Genomic DNA, 14,072 nt, shown 5'->3' with positions numbered 1-14,072 from the left:
TCGCTTCAAGTTGATTATATAAAACGAAAGCCCGCCCCTGTCCCTTTATTCAAAGCGGGTACGTTTAATTTAACGTCACTCTCTCAATTGTGAAAATCTATTGGTCTACTCGGCCGCACTTAAAGCCTCTTTTGGTGGGCGGAGGACAAGCTCAATAGAAGTGACGCCGATCTATTCAAATTTACCAATGAAAATCGAGCTCTTTCCATATTCCGGCCTCTGATTGGTTGTAGCTGTTAGCATGTAGAAAGACAGGTCTGAGTATACCGTCTATGATTGGTGGCAGCGGTTGTTATGTGGTGGTACGTAAGGGTTTTCTAGAATTTGGATTGGCGAGTCGGCTGTGGATTTTTATATTCGTTTTTGTGGCCAGTCGGAGCGAGAGGCTAGGCGAGGGCCGGGGTGCCGAGAGAAAATTAAATACTAAAGATAAAAATAATAAACTATAAAAAACAACAAGAGACTCGCCAGTTGCATCGAAGAGCGACAGAGAGAGGCTGTCTGAGTGAAACAGACTGAGAGTAATTGAGTTAGCGAGGGTAGCAGCAGCGTTGGATCAAGTGTACACATCCTCGGCCATGGTGAGTAACTCCGCCGAGGGAACGGTGCGCGTTTCAGGGCAGAGTGAAATCGGCGAGCTTCGTGTTTTTAATACTCTGTCCGCCCTACGGTCGTGAAAATACTCTCTATCGCGTTATTAATATGCCTTACTGGTAGTTATCGCTACGGTACTGCCTGTAGCAGAGTAGTGTGGACTGCGGGTGTGTAAATACAACGTACGTTCGTAATTTAGTTTCTGAAAGATTGTGGTGTAAATTATATATATATATATATATAATTATGTGTGTGTGTGTGTGTGTATATAGTATATATAGTGCTGAACTGTGTTGTGTGTAATTCGTACCAGCACTACAGTGGTTTTTATTCAGTACTTAAATAGATCTCATTTGTTATGGTGTAGAATATTTGTTTCTAGGTTTACCTACATTTTAGATCGTCTTGTTTTTACTACGGTATTAATTTTCAACAGTTTACATTTAGTGTTTATATTTTTATCAGATACAAAAAAATAAAACCCGATTTTGAGAACTTTATTAAACGTTTCTATAATTTTCCTCGTGATATTAAAAATGTGCAAGGTGTGTTTCCGGTAGTTGAAAAAAACAAAAACCGATGTACCGGTCTAGTCCTCTCTCTCTTACTTTCTTGTTAATTACGGTTTGCTTGTCTAACCGCCTCGAAGCCCGATCGCAGCACGCTGTGTTAGGGTTTGCCATTGTGAGTTGCGGTTCGGGTGTAATATATCAGTGAAGCAGTACACTCGGCACTGTCCGTTTCTCGGTTCAGAGTCGTGTTGATACGGGTTTTTCATGATAGTAATAATTGGCGCGGAGGTTTGTAAAGTGCTCGTGTTGAACTTGTAGCAAGAATATGATATTGCAAAATGTCAGATAAGCTCAACTTTATTGTGAGTAAAATCAAGCAGACATTTTTTCACATGTAGTCTACCGGAATCCATAATAGTAGCACAGCAATATTTCATGTTGGATTTTGAACTGTTATGTTTTCATTAAGTATCTGGAAACTGCAAAGCGGTGTGTATTTCAATATGTCGGGGGTGCGTGTACCCCGGGGGTATTTCTGAAGGTCATAGGGGGTACGCAGGACGGCTTGCAGAAATACAAATGAAAAAATAATGATCACGAATTAACAGCAGGGTTAGAAACAGAATCTGGCTCAGTTGAGATGTGAAGGTAAAAACAAGTGACTGTCTTGTAATTAACAGCTTTTTAATTTTAATTAGGAAACAGAATCGGCTGAATTAGTTTAAAGATGTCATGTGATCAAAAATAAAATCTGAGAATGGCAAGCCCTCGGTGCGGTTACAGTTGCGCAGAGTGCCAGGAGTCAGCTGCAACTGCCATTGAAGTGTAACTGTGTCTCCCCTCAGAACTCAAACATGGAGAACCTGCCCCCCCATGTCATCCGGCTGGTGTACAAGGAGGTGTCCTCCCTTGCTGCCGACCCCCCCGAGGGGGTGAAGATCTACCCCAACGAGGAGGACCTGAGCGACCTGCATGCCTCCATCGAGGGACCAGGTGAGCCTCCCTGATCAATATACACCGAGCCATACCCCCTGAATACACTGATGCATACCCCCTGAATACACTGATGCATATACACCGATCTGGACACACTAAAACACTGATCAATACATTCTGAATCAAGGGGGGACTGGAGGACCCTTACTGATCCATACATACTGAATACCCTGGTCAATATACACACTCCGTTAACACTGAATACCCTGGTCAATATACACAGCTCTGTGCACACTGAATACCCTGGTCAATATACACGCTCCGCTCTGTGCTCTGTGCACACTGAATACACTGAATACCCTGGTCAATATACACTGCTCTGTGCACACTGAATACCCTGGTCAATATACACGCTCTGTGCACACTGAATACCCTGGTCAATATACACGCTCTGTGCACACTGAATACCCTGGTCAATATACACGCTCTGTGCACACTGAATACCCTGGTCAATATACACGCTCTGTGCACACTGAATACCCTGGTCAATATACACACTCTGTGCACACTGTGCACACTGAATACCCTGGTCAATATACACCGCTCTGTGCACACTGAATACCCTGGTCAATATACACCGTTCTGTGCACACTGAATACCCTGATCAGTACCAGTGTTATTTTAGTTAATTGTAACAATAACGAAAATGTCTTAAAATAAATCATATCCATCGATAGCAAATTAAACTAAAAAATAATGTCAAACGAAAAATAAATAGTAACTAAAAAAAAAAAAAAAACGAAAAAAACATTTTGTTAGTTATGCTTGCTGCTTTTCAATTGTTGTTGGTGAAGCTGTTAACCCTCCTTTTAAGTTTCAGGGTCTGTGTGACCCAATTCTAGTTTTCAATCAGCTTAGATGCTATTTTTCTTTTCATTTTCTGTATAATATTTGATGACTTTTCCTAAGTTGGGGTCATGAACTTATACACAGAAAACAGAACCTTTGAGATGTTTATTTTTTTTAGAATGTGTCATGTATACAAATAAGATGTTTCAGGTCACTGTGCCCCGTGGCGTTTATCTATGTAGATTTGTGTGCAGGAATAAAACAAACCTATTTGATTTTTTTATTATTATTATTATTAATTATTATTATTTTGTACTCTCTCTGGAAATGGCTGCACCTGTCTAAGGATATTTATAAACAAATACAAACAATATATCTTCAAGAGCCTAATTTTCTCTGTGTTACAACAGCATCTCGCTGGTAAAGACATTCCAAAATAAGGAGCTCCCAGGTTGGCAGTCAGATAAGTTTTATCACAGCTCCTGGACTAAAAGAGCATAAAGAGTCAAACCTTTGCAAATAAAAACAGATAATCAATTTAAGGCTGTTTAAATTAGTTTGAAATTGCATCGGGTCAATAAGACCCAAAACATAACAGATGTGCCTAAATTCTGAACATAATAGGATGGTTGAACATTGAATTCTCAAAAAAAAACCAAAAAAAGTTTGGCTGAAGAGTGTGTGTGTGTGTGTGTGTAGAATTGATATCTTAAACTTGGTATATATATATTTTTAGTTGGGTATATATATATAGAGATATATATATATGTATATATATATATATATATATATATATATATATATATAAATTTATAGGATAAACGTCTGTAAAACCACTCACTGTTTTATTGTCTTACCAAAAATAATCCATATAGAAATCATCTTTAGTTTGTGTAGTTTTTTACTTGCCCTCTGTTTCGCTGTCAATGGATAGATGTCGCTGTCAGTCAGTCAACTCAGGTTGCTGTAGTTCTACTGTCAGTCATTTCATCCTGTTGCGTAGAAATTAGCAGGTTAAGGTGTAGGTAAGCTTTTGCTATAAGTACTTATTTTTAAGACTGGCATATAATTGACATGTCTTCATATTATTATTTTTTATTTGCCATTTCTTTGTAACATTACTGTGATCTTAGGCTGTATATAAATTTGACAGCCATTTGACAGCTTTGCAGTTTTCCCATATACTTAATGAAAAATCACCATTGAAAAAAATGTTGAAATCGAATATGAAATACTAGTGTACTACTATTATGGCTTCAGGAGACTTTTTTGTGATATCATTTTGTAGTATGGTAATTAAATATATGTGTGAACATCATCATTTTTATAATTGTCTCAATCCTTTAATTCCAGGCAATGCTGAACTTTTACCCACAGCTGAGTGCGTCTTCACAATGAAAACAGCAGTGATTGTTCTTTCAGTTTCAGCCACCGTTCCTCTCACTGCTTCATTCTAAACACAGTGTGTTCCCGCTGGATTCTTTTAAAAACGTGGTACAATCCCTCAGTGACCTTCGACGCACGGTGAAGAGTTTAAAACAAACACGGGATACAATCCATAATCCCTCAGTAACCTTCGACGCACGGTGAAGAGTTTAAAACAAACACGGGATACAATCCATAATCCCTCAGTAACCTTCGACGCACGGTGAAGAGTGTAAAACAAACACGGGATACAATCCCTCGGTGACCTTTGACGCACAGTGAAGAGAACTTTTTGGCGTTAGTTTCAACCCCGTTGTGTTATCCAAGACGATTTACAGCTGTTACAGAGCAGTACAGGGTTACAGCTCGTATTGTTTGCAGTAAATGCAAATGCTACTAGGTCAGGCTATAACATGATTAGAAGTAACAAGCTAGGATGAGACAATGTTTATCTACAATGACATGATAGAAGTGCTGTTGGGGGCTGTGTGGTCCAGTGGTTAAAGATGTAACCACGAGGTCCCCGGTTCAAATCCCAGCTCAGCCACTGACTCCGTGTGAGCAAGTCACTTAACCTGCTTGTGCTCAGTCTTTCAGGTGTGATGTAAGTGACACTGCAGCTGATGCATAGTTCATACACCCTAGTCTTGTATCTTGTAAAGTGCTTTGTGATGGTGGTCCACTATGAAAGGCACTATATAAAAATAAAGATTATTATTATAGCACTTTCAACACCAGGTCCTCTTAAAAGCTGCACCACATCTCAGCACAGCAAATCAAATTTAAAAATAATTAATTCACATTTCAGCATTTCATTTGAAATTAACGTTTCAGCTGTTAATCAGCCCTTTTAAAATCAATTAATAACCTTCAGGCGATTGTACCAGGAGATGCTCTGTGGAAGGCTGGGGAATTCACCAACAAGGGACACAGTTATTGTTATAAACCCCACTCGGATGCACTATTTGTTTTTCACAGGCAGGTGGTGCTGTGGGTCCGCTGTTTCTCTACACCAGCAGTGGTAACAGAGGGTGACTATATAGACTCTTGCAGGTGCCTAACAAATAATAATCAAAAACAGAAGGTACAAGAAAGAGAAAATAAAAAAAAAAACTATTCACAAAACTACAAAATAAAGGTTCTGCACTCTGCAGCGTTTCCCCGACCGTCGCTGTCCGCACGGCCCGGGTCTCCGTCCTACATTCTGCTGCTTTCTCAGCCTGCTTTTTATACACTTTTGGGGTCTGCCCAAAGTGTTCCTGCTATCAATATTTTTATTTTCTTTGATTTTCTTTCTGTTCTCATTCTTGGAGAAGAGCTTCCGCTAGCTAGTTGTCGTCCTGTAGGGGCTGATCTGAGGGAACAACAGAACATAATTTTATAGGCCCAGAAACCCCTCCCAACCACTCGGAGAGAGGGAGATACCGTACACCCTCCCCCAACTTCTCTGTGTCACCGCCATGACTGACAGGCGGATCTTACGAGGCTGCTGTCCTCATCCTGCAGAACCCCGCGTGCGCCAGTCAGTCAGCACAGATCTTCCCTGTTACAAGCACTCTTGATGTGTGCTTAAAGGGTTTAAAATCCTGGACAGACTGGTAGTCTGGTTGAAGGTGTGGGTGCAGTAAGAGAAGGACCTTCACCCCTGTGCTCATTGCAGACAGCATCCTGCGAGTGCAGGGCAGACAGCAGCCAATTAAGTGGCATTATTCAACCTTGGGACACCTGCAGAATTCTTTATTATATTCTTAATATTAACGATTCTCGCTCTTTCTTTGTGTTTCAGAGGGAACCCCATTTGCGGGGGGCGTGTTCCGGATGCGCCTGGTCCTAGGGAAGGATTTCCCCGCTGCGCCACCAAAGGGCTACTTCCTGACCAAGATCTTCCATCCGAACGTGGGTCCGAGCGGAGAGATCTGTGTGAATGTGCTGAAGAGGGACTGGAAACCGGAGCTGGGCATCAGACACGTTTTACTGGTGAGACTGGGAGGGGCTGGGGATCAAGGCTGCCACACACTAAATGTGGGGTGCATTCGATAGTCAGAGCGCTACGTGGCGCTTCCTGTTGAATGACCTGCACGCAAAGAGCTTCGTAACGTCGGCTGTTCTGAGGAGCTACTCGGTGACATTTCAGAACGGCAGAGGTACAATACCAGCGGCTGTGGTGTAATTATCCACATATTGGACTTTTGATCAACATATCTCTGTGCATTCTGATAGTTTATTTAAATAAACAGCATAATTCTTTTTTTTGCTGTTTCTGCAAGATGAGGCTTAACAGTGTATCTCGGCTGACAATACACAGCAGTATAGGCTACACAGAAAACACGAAACCTTTTTATCATGGCATAAAGGGGCCGCTGAGATGAGAACTTTACTAAAATTGTATGCTTCGTCCTGCATACTCTCTTCCAGTGTAGAAACTTTGATCTACTCTACTCACTGTGAGTTTGAGTGGCGCGCACTGCATTACAAGATGAGACCGTGAAGAGGGAAACCAACTGTACCCCCCAAAAAAACAAATTAAATCAATAATGTGTGATTATTTTGGTTTTTAAAAAAAAGGCGATGGTCAGATTGTTGAAGGTGTCCAGTTGGTAAAGTATGCAGACTTAGTGTTCTCTGCAAGAGCAGCAACACAACAAATATGTTCACGCATTTGAGAACCACCGAGCGCTTTATAAAGAATCAGTAAGGACAAAGTGTGAACAGTTTAAAGTTGAACAGTTGTATGTTTGATATGTTTTAGCTGCTGTAATTCTTTCAACATGATTTTTCTGTGCACTGTGCTTGAACATAACTTTGACTACCGGATATTTTAAATTAATGTTACTCGCTCTATATGCTTGAATCAGGTTTTTTTTGTTTCAACTAAATATTAGTGTTTTCAGACGTCTTAGTTGTACTTGATCATGTAGAGTCACAGAACAGTTTGCATTTTATTTATGAATAAGATATAATCAGACAAATATGAAAACACCAAAGCTAATCGGTTAAATAAAATAAATGAGAAAATATTTAGGTGGGCTGAAGGTAAGGATTTCTTTCATTTGCAGAAGTTGGGGGGTCAATGCAGGAAGCAAAAGATTAGCAACAGGAAGCACAACAAATATGTGGACAAGCCATGGTGGCTCTGGAGAGCCTTATCTCAGTAACTGCCCATTGCATATCAATTGCGATTTTCACACAGAAGTGCATCTACCGCTCTGTCTCTGAAATGTTTTAACGAGTGTAAACCACCCTTTCACACAGCATGAAATTGAGCAATCTGTTCCGGTGTAATACCATCAGATTGCGCGAGTGCAACTGGCAGACTGTTCTTGTGCAATCTGAAACGCTGACAAGACCGAACACACGCACGCTGTGCTTAATTTGTAAAGAAAGAGGTGCCGGGCACAAGCAATGACAATAATACCGCCCCTAAGAAGCGAATATTCAAATAACAAGTTTATTTGAAAGTGTCATACGTACTTGTGTTAGGTGTTTACAATTACATATTCTTTCATCCTCTATGTGTATTAAGGTACACTAACCAATCTCTGTGTAGCACCATTTGTACTAGAACTATTCATAAATGCATGCAGAAATTCATCAATTGGGCAACTCATCAATTCATTCATCAGATTGTCCATCAATTCATAAATTCATTTGTCAATTCATCCATCAAGTCAGAATTTAATTTGTCAGTTCATCAATTTGGTCAGCAATTAATATTAGTCAGTAATCTTGGTGAATCGATTGCTCCACGATTGACCTACAAATGAATGAATTGGAAGGTGAATTGCCTACTGTCAATCTCGCACTGTACCAAAAAGGCATAACCATTTCTAGCCAGCTGGACCAGGTGCTAAATTTACAACCAATGAGAATCCAGTCTCAAGCAAAACTGCTTCATAAGAACATAAAGTTTGGTTGTCAGTAGCTTATTGATTCCAGAATCTCATCAAGCAGCTTCTTGAAGGATCCCAGGGTGTCAGCTTCAACAACATTACTGGGGAGTTGGTTCCAGACCCTGAAAATTCTCTTTCTGCATTTCGTGTGGCCAGAATGCGTGATGTTCGGTGGTCAGTGTGTAGATGCTAGGAACGTCTTGCTGTGATGTTAGAGCGGCAGAAAGACCCAAAAGGCAGTGGTGTTTTGGAAAATATCTCATTTTGAGTTTTTAGCTGTTATGTCCATCCTCGTGGATGTTATTCCTAGTCTGACGCAATTGAATCTTAATTTCCAGAAGTTGGATTTGGCCGTTGTGAATCCAGCTTTAGAAGCAGCCAGATGTCAGTTAGACTGCTTCCTGAGGGAAGATGGACCAAACTTGTCCAAGTTTCTCAGAAGCAGGAAAATCCAGAACAAAGGGGTGAAGATCTGACACTCCAACACTGAGAAGGAGTGCAAGCACAGTCAAAACAAACTTCATTCATAACATGCAGAAGAGTCCCTACATCTGCAGCAGATCTAGTTGCTGCCTTTGCAGTGCTTGCTTTAGGGGGGAGGTCCAGTTTATTCCAGCAGTTGAGTTTGATGCCTCTGGAGATGAGATTGAGCTGCTAATACAGACGTATGGGGAGGAAAAGGGTAGCAAAAGATACACATCAATGCGCTGGAAACAAGGAGAATGGTAAGAAGTGAACATTACCCAACAGGTACTTTGAAAATCTTTTACTCCGTGCTACACCAGCATCAGAGTGCTACATATCCCAGTATATTGAAGCTGGGGCTGATGGCATTGGTTTTACCCATTCGTACAGCAGCGAAGAGGGGGTTCAGCCCTCAGAACAGACTGGCAAGTGACAGACTGAATCCCCTCCTTGTGATGAGGGCTGAGGGGCCTGTCTGGAAGGAGTTTGAGTATGAGAAGACCCTGGAACAGTTCAGAAACAAAAAGGGAAGGAGGATCTTCTGCACAACAGCTGCTAAAAAGTGACTTGAGTATTGTAGACGCACCTTCCTGAATTGATGGACAAACTGACAAATTTCCTGACTTGATGGATGAATTGACAAATTAATCTGAATTTGTGCATGAGTTTATTAATAGTTTTGGCACAAATAGCGTTCCATACCTGTCTGTGTGTCTGTCTGTATGAAGTACACTAACCCCCTCTCTCGTCTCCTCTCAGACTATCCGGTGTCTGCTAATCCATCCGAACCCAGAGTCGGCTCTGAACCCAGAGGCCGGGCGTTTGCTGTTGGAGGGGTATTCCGCCTTCGCATCGCGGGCCCGTCTGCTCACTGAGATCCATGCACTTGGGGGGGCTGAGGGGGGTGGCCCCCCGCAGCCCAAGAAGCACGCCGGCGAGAGGGGAGGCCGGGGAGGGAGCGGGGGGGGCAGCGGTAAGAAGAAAGGTGGGGAGAAGAAACGAGCGCTTCGCAGACTGTGAGAGGGGGGACAGGACGAGGGATCCCAAACCAGCACCCTGCACCCCCCACACCGGACTACTGCACCCCATTACTGATTCAGCTCAACAATGATGCAGGACTGGTTAGTATCACAGCTCCCAAAGGACTACAGCTCCCATCAGCCCTCACTTTTACTGCCAGTGCAGAGGCATGCTGGGAGCTGGAGTTTTTATTCAGATTCTGTCTCTAGCAGTGTTTTACAGTGTAAACCGATTCAGCAGCCAACATGTTCTTTCACTGTTTGAACAGTTTTTACTCTGACTCTCCTGACCAGCAGTGTTACCAATGTAAATGGCAACCTCTCCTATCCACCTGTCTAAAGAACTACATATTCCATCAGCCCTCACTGTTCCTGCTGGTGCAGAGGCATGCTGGGAGTTGTAGTTTTAGTGCTGTTAAACTGGTCAAGGCTACTTTTAAAATCTGTTACCTCATTAGCAAAAAGCAACACCATCAATGCTGCCTTAGAGGCATGAGGATGGGTTTTAAAGATGGTCAGCACTCTTTAAAGGACAGTGATCCTTTCACTAAAGCTGATTCTAACCTGTCGCAGGGTGCAGCATTGTAACGAACGCCCGCTTGTTTCTCTCCTCTCACTGTAAATGTTTGTAAATAAACAGAAGACTAATCTACTATATTAGCAAACCTGCTTTCTTTGTTGAGGTTCAGTTGCTGCAGTTTTTCCGCATTGTTTTTAGTTATCAGTGCAATTCCTTGCCCCTGCCTGTGTAATAATGACTTTGTGTTAACTGCCCAACCATCATCGGGCTGTGGAAGGTGAGTGAAGACCCTGAGATTTTCAAACCAAACCCTTTTTATATCGGCTGCAGCCCCCTCTCCACCGCCTCAGACAGCTGGATCCAGTGATCATGTTGCTGGTACTAATAAGAACAAAGATGGAATTTTAAAGCCTTGGCTATCTCAAAGGACTTCAACTCCCATTATGTCCTGCCATTGCAGCTGAAGCGGTTGCATGCTGGGAGCTGTAGTTTCTTTGGCAGTGCGCTTCTGTTGTAAACAGGAGATCTCCAGTGTAAGTCAGACCTGTCAGTACCACAACCAGCCACCTGTGTGAAAGATTACAGCTCCCATGACCCTTCACCGGGACTATGACTGCTCAGGCATGCTGGGAGTTGTAATTATCTCTGATTGTCTCAATGGTTCAAACCCTGTATAGAACTACAGTCGCACAGCATGGTGTGACAGCCTCTTTCCACCACTGGAGGGAGCTCTGCTTCTGAAAAGACTCCTAATGGAATTTGTTTCTGACATGAGACACACTATAGATAGTAAACAGGAGAGACACACACACTATAGGATAATAAACAGGAGAGACACACACTATAGGATAGTTAACAGGAGAGACACATACATTAGGATAGTAAACAGCAGTGGCACACTAGGATAATAAACAGGAGAGACACATACACTATAGGATAGTAAACAGGAGAGACACACTAGGATTTTAAACCATTTTTCTAACTCAGTAAAATCGGAGTAAGTCCTGGCAGGGCTGGTTTCACAGGTGGGGGTGTGATGTATTGGATGAGGGAAGGGTGCTGCAAGACAATGTATTTTCACTTTTCTAAATTGTCAAATTCTGCTTTTTTTGTTTGTTTTTCTTTCTTTGTTTACATTAAGTTATTTAAGTTAACTATATAAAAAATAAAGGAAAAAAATATTTGTGTGTGTTTTATTATGTCTGCTGTAGTCTCGCCCAAAGACACTGCGTTAATCCAAAAATGTACACGCATTCTGCAGGTATTGTTCTTTTAATAGTGGTGACTCTTAATCTCTTCTAAGTTCTCAGGCAGCCGGTAGTGTTTACAGCACATAGAAGGAAAGAATTACAGCACCCATCATCTCTCTGTGCTACTGTCAGTGCAGAGGCATGCTGGGAGAGTTTTTGTTCTGATTCTGTCTCTAGCAGTGTTTTACAGATTTAGCAGCCAACATGTTCTTCCACTGTTTGAACAGCTCCCATGAGCCTTAGCTGTCACTGCTGGTGCAGAGGCATGCTGGAGGTTTTTATTTCAAATCACATGACCTGGTGCTATAGTCACCAAAACGGTACCAAACAAGCTGAGGCAGCAACTGCACGTTCTTACTGTACATGGCTTGCTGTTTGCATACTGCCTGGGTTTTATCCCTGTGACACATGCAAAGCCAGCCTTTGTTGACAGCCCAGTTGCTGTCTTCATCAAACCGCATTTCTGTAAGTTTTAAGTGCATTGCTGCAAGTGTACGCTAGAGAAACAGATCACCCTCAAAGAGGTGGCTGCATCTTCACCCCACGACTGCCAAGGGAGAGCTACACACCCAGCTTTAGAGAGGAGGCTCTATCCTCACCCCATGACTGTTACAAGGGAGAGCCACGCACCCAGCATCAGAGAGGAGGCTCTATCCTCACCCCATGACTGTTACAAGGGAGAGCCACACACCCAGCATCAGAGAGGTGGCTGTGTCCTCACCCCATGACTCTGCCAAAGGAGAGCCACACACCCAGCATCAGTCACGGACCCACAGGAGGAGTGGTGGTGTTTCAGGAGGTAGCAGCTCTGCTGCAAAAGCGGGATATTCGAATAATAATAATTTCTATTTGTAGAGCGCCTTTCATATCGCAGGGTTCAATGCACTTCGCACAAGTTCACAATTACAAAGACAGGTATTATAAAAACACCAATGACCATCTCAAAAGGCTAAATATTGAAGATGAGTCTTAGGCCTTAATTTAATAGTAGCCATTGTGGGCGAACTTCTGACGTGTTCGGGCAGAGAGTTCCACAGTGCGGAGCCCGAATGCAAAAAGCAACCTCTCCTTTCTTCCTAAGCCTTACCCTCAGAGTGCAGAGCAGATGGAGGCAGATGGGGAGACAGTATCTCTGAAAATCTGGTGCCATTCCATTTGGTGCTTTAAACACAAGTAATAGAATTTTAAAATCAATTCTGTATTTCACTGGAAGCCAGTGCAGAGATGCCAGCACAGGGGTTATAGATGGTCTCTTTTGTGTTTTGGTGAGAACCCTTGCAGCTCAATTATGCACAAGCTGTAGCCGTGATGAGGCTTGGCTAGTAAGCCCAGCACTCGGGGTGTTAATGTCCAGTCTAGATTAAATAAAGGCATGGACTACTTTCTCTGCATCGGAGAGTGACAGAGATGATCTAATTTTGACTTTCAATATGCGACTCAAAAGTTAGTCAAAGATAACACTCAGATTGCTCACCTCTGATTTTAAATTCGGAGTTAAATCTCCCAAGCCTATTTAACAAGTTGAGTTGTTGCTGAGAATCTACTATCAAAATTTCTGTCTTATTAGAGTTTAATTCCAGGAAATTTTGGGACATGCAAATTGTGATGTCAGTAATACACTCCAGTAAGACTGATGTAATGATGATGTCACCAGGTTTCACAGAGATATTTAACTGTGTCATCAGCATAGCAGTGAATATTTACAGCATGTTTATGAATAATCTGACCTAGAGGTAGCATGTATGAAGAGAATAATATTGGAGCAGGAATAAACCCTGAGGAACACCACAGGTAGTACTTTCTAAACCCGACACTGACTCCCCCAGCGAAACTAAAAAACTGTTGAAAGGTATGATCTAAAGCAGTTTAACATGACCTGTCAAGCCCCCATCCCTTGACCGTCAATATAAATCCACTGTATCAAAAGCAGCACTGAGATCCAACAGGACCAGAATGGATATAGCATTGGAGTCTGCACTCCTCAATAACTCATCATTGATTACTCTTACCAGGGCAGATTCTGTACTGTGATTAGAGCGAAACCCTGATCCACACTTTTCAAAGATATTGTTAGTATTCAAGAATCATTCCGTGGCTTTAACACGACTTTTTCAAGGACCTGAGCTAAAAAAGGAAATGGGTCTAAAATTACTCTCAGCTAAAACTGAGCTGTGTAAGTTGGGTTTTTAAGAGAGGCTTTACCAGGCAGTTTTAAAAGAAGCTGGAACTGTTCCAGTTCCCAGTAAACTATTTATAATCACAAGAATATCATTACATAGGTAAGCAAGGACACCCTTCAGAAACCTTGCTGGATTGGGGATCTGAAGCACCTGTTGCAGGAATCATCTGCATTACAATCATATTTAGATCCTGCACAGTAATTAAAGAAAATGATTCAATCACCGCCAGTCTGTCTGAAATATTTAAATCAGATCAATAGACTGGAATTTCATCCCTAATAGTCTATTGTATTTTGAAAGTAATTGAGACATTCTTCTCACTTAGTAGATGACTAACAGGTGAAGCGGAAGGATTAACCAATGTATCTATAGTTGAAAAAAGCACCCTAGAGTTATTTTTATTTAAGGACATAAGAACATAAGAAAGTTTAC

The 14,072-nt window shown here is 42.0% G+C and overlaps 1 protein-coding gene across 1 annotated transcript; it reads left to right on the top strand.

Annotated features, from left to right (window-relative positions):
• Window positions 1-348: 348 nt before the first annotated feature.
• Window positions 349-10,342, top strand: ube2s (ubiquitin-conjugating enzyme E2S). Its single transcript, XM_041232340.1, has 4 exons — window positions 349-581; window positions 1,952-2,099; window positions 6,103-6,293; window positions 9,431-10,342. The coding sequence occupies exons 1-4, from the start codon at window positions 579-581 to the stop codon at window positions 9,689-9,691; spliced, it is 603 nt and encodes a 200-aa protein (XP_041088274.1). The 5' UTR covers window positions 349-578; the 3' UTR covers window positions 9,692-10,342.
• Window positions 10,343-14,072: the final 3,730 nt, after the last annotated feature.

This window comes from Polyodon spathula, chromosome 29 (assembly GCF_017654505.1).
Source record: "Polyodon spathula isolate WHYD16114869_AA chromosome 29, ASM1765450v1, whole genome shotgun sequence".
NCBI lineage: Eukaryota > Metazoa > Chordata > Actinopteri > Acipenseriformes > Polyodontidae > Polyodon > Polyodon spathula.
Note: the sequence above shows the minus strand (reverse complement) of the source record. Positions and strands in the feature narration are given on the sequence as shown.

Excerpts from the sequence above, each read along its gene's own strand:
- ube2s (XM_041232340.1), top strand. Across the intron at positions 2,100-6,102 it reads TGCCTCCATCGAGGGACCAG|AGGGAACCCCATTTGCGGGG; the intron begins GTGAGCCTCCCT and ends TTTGTGTTTCAG. Across the intron at positions 6,294-9,430 it reads GCATCAGACACGTTTTACTG|ACTATCCGGTGTCTGCTAAT; the intron begins GTGAGACTGGGA and ends GTCTCCTCTCAG.